Here is a 9,910-nt window from a genome sequence, read left to right as displayed (position 1 = left end):
CGGTACCAAACGACTCGCGGACCGGGACCGGGACCGGTCCGAGGCCCGGGGGTTGGGGACCGCTGGTTTAGATTATAGCGCTATACTCTAAACCACTACAGGTGTATATTCACTACAGGTGTATATGCACTACAGGTGGAATGATTCGATTGTGAAACACAAGTTTGTTTTTCATTAAAAAAATATGATTGACCTCAAACTGGAGATACATTGATTTTTATTGTAAGATTAAACAACAACAGCAAAAAAAAAAAAAAATGCGTTTACGTGTCTACCTGGTAGAAGTGGTTGTCACAGCTACAAGAAATCACGTGATCCCTAAAGGTAAAGAGGAGCGCACCTAAGTGTTCGCGGAAGTAACTCGTTGTGTTACTGTGGAATTTTACAATCTCGATTACATGTCGACTCAAGGTTTGTTCTTGCTTTAATGACAGCTTTAATTTGACTTCACAGGATGATGAGAAACTCTGTGTCAGTAATTTTACATGTCGATGTTTCCCTCATGCTTCCTGCATGCCGCCGTATACTCTATGTTAATGTTATATGGTGCGAGCTGTTGTTTCTTCAGATGTTTCTTTGGAAAAAACTATTTAAGTGAAAGGAGATGACCAAAAACTTTTAACATCTTTACGTTTAAATTTGAACTAATTTGACTCGGTAGATTCAATTTAATCATTAATCTTTTATTCCGTTCAGTTTTTCGGACAGCTGAAATGTCTGATGCAACGTCTTCATTCTGGCTCCGGTTGATTTTACTGGCCATTTTCATCCCTTCTTCCTCCGGTGGTGAGTTAAACTATTTTCTGATATAGAAAATGACTTTGGGCCTAGCCCGAATCTTTTTTTATTCTATTGAGATTAAAAATCGATTTTCAAGGGAGACCTGGGCAGCAGTATCACAACAAAAATTTTAAAAAGAAGTTCTTTGGAATTGCGCCACCAGCCGCTGTATTGTTCAAAGGCCTCATTGAACACACACATCCAGAAAAAAACCTCACAACTCATTGAATTCACGACTGATTTCTTTGCAGAGGTTAAATGAAATTCATTGGAATTCTGGCGTCCATGTCTGGAGTTTACTAATGATTATTGATGATTAATTATGATCATAGTTAATGGAGGAATAAACAACCCCTGAGTATATTTTTACATATGTCAACATGATGATTCTAGATATTTAGGATCTGAGCTTTCATACTAAAATATAATATAATATATATTATATATAAAATGTAAAATTTTTATGTTAATTGTAATTAACAAGATTCGTTTAAAAAGTAGAATATGTGCTTCCAAAACACAAACGAGTCGTGCCTTCCTCCTAGACTACACAAAAGTACATTTTCAGGAGTTTTGGGCTAAAGTCCTAAAAATTTATGTGTATCTGTATAATATAATCATATGTGAGTCTTGAATTTTGTGTGTGATACAGTATTTCAAAGGAAAAAGCCATGACCTCCGCTACTAGTATCACATATTCTACACATGTATTATTTTCCTGGTAAAAACATTAGTTTTATTTGGGAATTTAATTGCTCATAAAATTGAGTCAATTCATTTAAAGGGTGCATTTAGCTGCTTTTTAAATCCTTTCATTATTTCTAATACACCACTGGTAAAATAAACATAGTATGAATACTACTTTTACCTTTCTTTTTCTTTTTTCACTTTGCGCTGTAAAATCTAAATGCAAAATGCAAAACAATTGAGGCATCCCTCCATTGTTCAAACCAGTGAAGTGTCCTGTAAGAATCTGGTTTGAAGCTGAGCTGCAGACAGCATGTGTAGGCCTTTTTTTTTTTTTTTTTTATCTCCAGAAGACTTCTTGCTTGATGAAAAAACATCTATGTGGAGACACTTATAATAATTCAAGACACTTTAACACAATAATAGTTGATTTTATTGGGTTCAGTTGTCTCGAACTAGCAGTAGGATTATAAGAAGGATTACTTATTTCGTAATCTATTAAAACAAACTGTTCCCTAATGGTAAACTAACTCCTATTCAGAGCAGTAGTCCCAGTCAGGGTTTGCTTGCTCAAAATGAGGCGACTGCACACCTACAGTAAACACAGCAAGTCTGTGTTGGGGGGAAAAAAGAACTCAAACTAAGTAATGGCAGGGTTTGTTTTTTTTAATAATGTTGTGGATGGATATCAGCTGAAGATGTGGAAATGTATCAAATGACTTTTGCTTGGGTTTTTAATCCCCTTGTTGAAACTTCATAGCTTTTGTGTTTGTAAAAATGGGGACATGCCTGCAGCATGCTGGACTTTGAGTATATCACCCAAAATGGTGAAATTTGCCATATTTTTACAAATAGTTTTAAGATAAACTGATGTGATTGTGTCAAATGTAAACTCACTATTTCCATTCAGCAGGGGGTTTGGGTACTCAGGGCTTTCTCACTCTAGGTTTTCACACTGTGGTTGGCTGGGTTAGAAGTCAATATTGCCTTTCTCTTTTTTCTCTCATTCAGACCGGATAAATGTGACTGCTGTGTTTGGCAAAAACACAACTCTGCCATGTCAAGCTTTAAATGGTAAAACCATTATTGGCCTAGAGTGGAGTAGACCTGATCTGGGGAAAAAATATGTCCTTCTGTACCGGGACAATCAACCTGATCCTACCAAACAGCATCAGTCTTTTAAGAACCGGGTGGTTCTGCAGGACAATCAGATGACAGATGGAAACGTGTCTTTGATTCTGAAGAATGTTACGACTGCTGATGCTGGTATATATCAGGTTCGCATAAGCAGGAAACGCTGGAAGAGAGCATATCTGGACAGTGATCCCATCTGCACCTTCAGCCTGAGTGTTGTTGATCCTCCAGGTGAGTGAGTAGAGTTGAGTGTGTGTGTGATCAGAGGTGAAGCTGCTTCCTGGTTGTTGATGTTTGTTTCTAAAGATGTTGTTGATGAGACTTTGTAGAAAGCAGCTGGTCTGAGTGATGTGATCAGAGTGCAGTAGATAATGTCTGACAGCAGTTTGAAGAGGAAATGGATTCTGTTCTGTTCTTCACTCATTACCTACCTGACAGCTGACACCTCACACCTGTTTCTCACCTGCAGGGCCACCAAGACAAGAGAAAGATGGAGGCAAGACTGAACTGATAGTTGGTCTGACAGTTTCTGTTTTGGTTGTTGTTGTTGTTGCTGCATTTGCAGTTGTTGTGCAAAAACAATGTGCCCACTGTAAATATACAGCACTACCCTCTGAAACACAAGTGTAAACAATAGTAAGACAATAAGTGTAACTACAGTATACTATACTGTAAACACAGATGTGTCTACAATATACTATAGTGTAAGCCAGTAGTATTCTAAGCCTACATTACATTACACTGTGACCTTACAGTACACCAGACTGTAAACACAGGTGTACCTGCACTATACTATTGGCATGGGTGTATCTTCACTACACTCTTAGCACATGTGTACATACACTACCATGTGTACATACCCTACATGTGTTCACATTTATGCATACCCTACATGTGTTCACATTTGTGCATACCCTAAATGCGTTCACATTTATGCATACCCTACATGTGTTCACTTTTGTGCATACCCTACATGTGTTCACATTTGTGCATACCCTAAATGCGTTCACATTTATGCATACCCTACATGTGTTCACTTTTGTGCATACCCTACATGTGTTCACATTTGTGCATACCCTACATGTGTTCACTTTTGTGCATACACTACATGTGTTCACATTTATGCATACCCTACATGTGTTCACATTTGTGCATACCCTACATGTGTTCACTTTTGTGCATACACTACATGTGTTCACATTTATGCATACCCTACATGTGTTCACATTTGTGCATACCCTAAATGCGTTCACATTTATGCGTACCCTACATGCGTTCACATTTATGCGTACCCTACATGTGTTCACTTATGTGCATACCCTACATGTGTTCACATTTGTGCATACCCTAAATGCGTTCACATTTATGCATACCCTACATGTGTTCACATTTGTGCATACCCTACATGTGTTCACTTTTGTGCATACCCTACATGTGTTCACATTTATGCGTACCCTACATGCGTTCACATTTATGCGTACCCTACATGTGTTCACTTATGTGCATACCCTACATGTGTTCACATTTGTGCATACCCTAAATGCGTTCACATTTATGCATACCCTACATGCGTTCACTTTTGTGCATACCCTACATGTGTTCACATTTATGCATACCCTACATGCGTTCACTTTTGTGCATACCCTACATGTGTTCACATTTATGCATACCCTACATGTGTTCACATTTGTGCATACCCTAAATGCGTTCACATTTATGCATACCCTACATGTGTTCACTTTTGTGCATACACTACATGTGTTCACATTTATGCATACCCTACATGTGTTCACTTTTGTGCATACCCTACATGTGTTCACATTTGTGCATACCCTAAATGCGTTCACATTTGTGCATACCCTACATGTGTTCACTTTTGTGCATACATTACATGTGTTCACATTTGTGCATACCCTACATGTGTTCACATTTGTGCATACATTACATGTGTTCACTTTTGTGCATACTCTACATGTGTTCACTTTTGTGCATACATTACATGTGTTCACTTTTGTGCATACTCTACATGTGTTCACTTTTGTGCATACCCTGCATGTGTTCACTTTTGTGCATACACTACATGTGTTCACTTTTGTGCATAGCCTACATGTGTTCACATTTGTGCATACATTACATGTGTTCACTTTTGTGCATACATTACATGTGTTCACTTTTGTGCATACATTACATGTGTTCACTTTTGTGCATACACTACATGTGTTCACTTTTGTGCATAGCCTGCATGTGTTCACATTTGTGCATAGCCTGTATGTGTTCACATTTGTGCATACATTCCATGTGTTCACATTTGTGTATACATTAAATGTGTTCACTTTTGTGCATACATTACATGAGTTCACTTTTGTGCATACATTACATGTGTTCACTTTTGTGCATACCCTACATGTGTTCACTTTTGTGCATACCCTACATGTTCTCCCAGGTGTACTTACACTACATGTAATCACATGTGGATCTACACTACACTTAAACACTAGTGTGTCTACAGTACACTATACTGTATGCCTAGACTACATTATAAGACTATACTACATTATAAGAATAGGTGTATGCACTACACTCTAAGCACAAGTGTATGTACACTACACTGTATTTGGAGTACACTACATTATAAGCCTGCATTTGTCTATCTACAGTGCACTACCCCATAACCACACTTGTACAGTCTTTTATTATAGACTGATTAAAATACAGTCAAACATTTCTGTACAAAGTCCCTGCTGCTCTAAAAAACACTAACACAGCCCTGAATACATGTTAGAAACACATGTGAATGTGAAAGATTTACTTCAGACCTCAGAGTACCAGCCTTTAAAATTCTGTGTCACAAACAACAAGTGAACCTGTTTGATTTGTTTATGCTGAGTTTATCTCTGCACACATTCAGAACCCTGAAAACACAGCAGAAAATAAAAACCACAGAGAGAGAAGAGATCTGATGAGAAGACATGATTGCCTTGTATTAAAATACAGCTGTTTTTCTCAGTCTGTTATGTTTAATTTGTTAATTGTACTACTAATTTTATAGTCTGTGTTAGGAGCTTCTCTTCATTTTAATCGCTCTTGTCAAACACTTATTGTTGCTAAAAAAATGAGGACTTTTGTGCCTGTGAAGACTGATTTTCACAGAGTTTGTAAAAAAAAGAAAAAGTAGAACAAATGCAGCTTTCTGGTAGCTCAGACCTGTAATCTGTAATTTAACCTTTTTGTAGTGTAGCCGTTCTCAAACGTCAAGTCTCTGCAGGTGGAATACAAACAAGGATCTGCTGATGCTCTGACCTGACAGTAAAATTTTACCTCCTTACTTTTATTGTCTAAGAATAATTCAAAATGATTCAGCTGCTAAGTAAGGCACTATAATAAAGGTTTGAGAACCACTGATTCAAAACCAGAGCACTTAGAAGTAATTGTACATTGTACAGTTTTTACAGTGCCACTAAGCTTGAAATAATTGAATTTATCATCATTCAACTAAAATTGTGTAAAATCTGTGTTTTGTGAGTTCAGATATCTGAGAATAAAGTTGTTGTATTTATTTGATATGTTTGTGTATTTATGAACCTCCTGGAAGAAGAAAAGGAGCTGAAAATAGACTATTAACTTTACTGAAGCACAATAACTGCAACTCACCAAAAGGAGCTTCCTTCTACAAACAGTTGCTGTAAACATAAGCGCTGTGACTGTGATTTATGACTTATGAAGTACTATGAGTTGTTTAAAGCTCCATTACAAAGTGACTATGTAACAAGTACAAGTTTATAAAGAAACTCAGAGGAATGCTCTAATACCTTACAGGTTTAAAATGTGAACTTGCTCCAGCTTCATTCAAGATTACACTGAGGTCAACGGACTTATATTCGGTCTTTCCACATACAGTTTGGTCCACTGAGATTTTAGTCAGCCTTTAAAGGCAATCATGTCTTCTCATCAGATCTCTTCTCTCTCTGTGGTTTTATTTTCTGCTGTGTTTTCAGGGTTCTGAATGTGTGCAGAGATAAACTCAGCATAAACAAATCAAACAGGTTCACTTGTTGTTTGTGACACAGAATTTTAAAGGCTGGTACTCTGAGGTCTGAAGTAAATCTTTCACATTCACATGTGTTTCTAACATGTATTCAGGGCTGTGTTAGCGTTTTTTAGAGCAGCAGGGACTTTGTACAGAAATGTTTGACTGATGTGTGTAGACGTCAAAGAATAGCATCTATACATTTGTCAGTGCTGACGCACAAACCCAGTGAGTCATAGGTTCCTATTGTGCATTCAAAAACAAAGTGGACAGGCAGGTTTTCAGTGTAACATACTAAAAATAAGTCATTATGTTACACAGAAGATATATCTTCAGTGCTGTCATGTGACATTTTGGACATTTTGCAGTTTATGGTGTAGTGCAGATAAATCTGTACACCACTGCAACTTTTTTTTTTTTTTAAATAATAGAACCTATAACTTTAGAATAGTTTGAGACCTTTGTTAAATTTGTTGCAGGATAAACTTTTTCTTATTTTGGTGCTTCCATTGTTTGTTGGTCTATTTAATGTTTATTGAGTGATTTTTATTAATAAAAACTGACTAAACATGTAGGAAACATTTAAAAATGTTGTGGGAACATTGATTGTTAATTAGGAAGACAGGAGATTGAAATCGTTTCTACAGGCTGAAGAACAACTGGATTCAGCATCTGCACATTCCTTAAGAGAAGCTCAGTCTCAGGCTATCAGAGGAAACACTGTTAAATATTTTGTATGTCAAAATGTTGATTACAATTTAATTAATTCTGTGCAATAAAAACAAGTTGAAAAAAAATCACAGTCATTATTTACTGAAGCGATCTATACTCTGAAACACAAACATTTTTGTTGGTTTGTTTTATAGAAATTACAATGACACACGCACAACATATGTAGTGGTATACAGGCATATTCATTCATTCTTTTTGTTTCACACATTGTACAGCAGTAATTCATGTCCTATACACAAACCTTCCTTTCATTTAAAGCAACACTGTTTCTATGCATGAAAAGGAGCAGGAAGAAGAATAAACACTCATACCTATACAGTTCTTTCTGATCCATACATAACTGCGGCATCTGATCTATATCTCGTCTCCGTGCATAATGGTGACACCGCTGGAGTAGCATCCCAGTTCCATATCCGACTTGCAGCTTCACACTAATACTTTTCCAGTCTACTGTATCATACCTTGCCATTTCCCCCCTTGACATTTGGAAATGGTGTCTTTCATTGAATAAGTTTGGCTAGTTGTTAGCAAACACATCATAACAGACCTTCGTCCCCGGTAATTGTCCAAATCATGAAGATGCCTGATCATTACGACCTTGGCTTCTTCTGGTGTTCCATTGAGCTTTATCGTCACTTTGCAATTTCTCGTCCATGTTGCTTGGATTTTCTTTTCTTTTTTGTGAGATGTTCATTCACATATACTCCACTTCCCTTCAGTTGTCTAGACTGCCTCAGTAGCTCAATTTTGTGTTTTTGATTCACAAATTTTACTACTATTGCTGGAGGTGCCCTGGCTTTCTTTATGGGAAGGGTATAACACGCTGCGACGTTGTTGCTATGCAGGGGAAATTTTTTGCTCACAAAAAGCCTCCACTACCTGACGCTCTAGTGTTTGTTGCTCCTCCACCAGGGGCTCATCCCCGCCAGACTTCACACCATTCTCAGTGTCAGTAGCTCCGGTGTTTGGTTTCCAAACTGGTAATAATCACGTCCTCCAGTCGTGCATGCAGTTCTAAATCATCCCTCTCCTTTCTAAGACCTTGATTGTTTTATCTTTTTCCTTAATCAAGCTTTTTAATTCTTTGATTTGGTCCATTAAAGTCGTTAACATTGCTTGTTGCTTTACTACTCTCTCGACGTCTGTTAACAACGAGTTGAGCGACAGCTTAATCTCCTTCAAATCTTCTTCAAATCCTCACCTTTGCCATATTCTCCTCTTTGTTGGTTTGTCTTTTGTTTCAAGCAAAATCTATTTGACTTAGAGTTAATCACAAAACCTTTTCTGAAATGCCAATCTGGCTGTAACTGCGCTCGCCATATTTGGCAGCATTCGGCATTCTATTTGTATACACTTCTAAGACTATTATAACTGAGTTATTACCACATTGCTCAAAATATCTTCATGGGAAAGAAAAATAGTTAAATCAACCTCTTTTTAATTTATTTTTAGGTACATGACGACGACTGTGATACCTACATGTTTGGCTGACGAGTTATTTACAATGAAGCAGTTAAAATTACAAAATTTAATTTGACATAAAACAACATGGTTGCCCCGAAGTGCTTTTAGTTAAGGCATAGAGATTAAAAATAAAAGTACACGAATCCTTTGAAGAGGGAGTAAAACCTGTGAACAGATCTAAGATTTAAATGCAACACATAATAACAAATTAATGAATAAAAGATGCATACAGATTATATAACATTTGAATGTAAATGACAAGTGATTTTAGAGCCTGAATAATTTATTTCTTGTTTTATTTGTGCTGAAACAGACTAGGAAGTCTGTATTTTGTTGTATTATCTTCAAACAAACTAAATGTTGAAGATAGGAAGCATGTCTGATATTTGTGTAGCAGAGGAGCAACAGTGGGTTCACAAAATGCTTCTTTTTTGCTCTCCTCACTGACCTGTAAAACATCCACATAAAGACATACAAAGTTTAAGGATGTCATGAAGAGCAAACCTCCAAAACCTGAAATCCTTTAGACAAAAAGCCTTCACATCTCGAATTGCTCTTTGATATTCAAAACATATATGGTACCTTCTCCAGTGTTTTCCATTTGTGTTACTGATTCATAGACAGCAACATTACCTAAATTAAAAAAAAAAAAAAAAAAAAGGAATAACCCTGTCATAATCTTGGATCACATGTTAGCTAGTAGAATTGGGGATCTTGTGAAGATTGTTAGAGTAGTGAATAGCGACACATAGAAACACGTACACACTACAGACAATAAGTGTCATAAAGTGAGATGTTGCAGACTTAGCTTCTTTATTGTTATCTCTTTGTATTTATAAAAGTGTTGTATTCAAGTCACACACATTCACATTTTAGTTCTCTGTTTCCTTGTCTTTTTAGAAACTTTTGTGATTTTTCACGGTGTCCTGTTGATTGATACCATACTAGAATTTCTCTTTTTTCCTCTGACTGCTCAAAACTGGAAGTTACTGGCAGTCGTCAGTATTTATTCTGGTATACTTGTAATTACAGTGCACTTGTTGTATTCTGGCAGCTAGTTATAAACTCGCTGCCACCTCCTTGATT

The 9,910-nt window shown here is 36.8% G+C and overlaps 1 protein-coding gene across 1 annotated transcript; it reads left to right on the top strand.

Moving 5' to 3' along the window:
* Positions 1-333: 333 nt before the first annotated feature.
* On the top strand, positions 334-2,901 carry LOC120736346 (V-set domain-containing T-cell activation inhibitor 1-like). Its single transcript, XM_040036397.1, has 3 exons — positions 334-411; positions 697-786; positions 2,479-2,901. Exons 1-3 carry the CDS (start codon positions 399-401, stop codon positions 2,838-2,840), a joined length of 465 nt encoding a protein of 154 aa, XP_039892331.1. The 5' UTR covers positions 334-398; the 3' UTR covers positions 2,841-2,901.
* Positions 2,902-9,910: the final 7,009 nt, after the last annotated feature.

This window comes from Simochromis diagramma, unplaced genomic scaffold (assembly GCF_900408965.1).
Source record: "Simochromis diagramma unplaced genomic scaffold, fSimDia1.1 OVJJ01000703.1, whole genome shotgun sequence".
Lineage (NCBI taxonomy): Eukaryota > Metazoa > Chordata > Actinopteri > Cichliformes > Cichlidae > Simochromis > Simochromis diagramma.
Note: the sequence above shows the minus strand (reverse complement) of the source record. Positions and strands in the feature narration are given on the sequence as shown.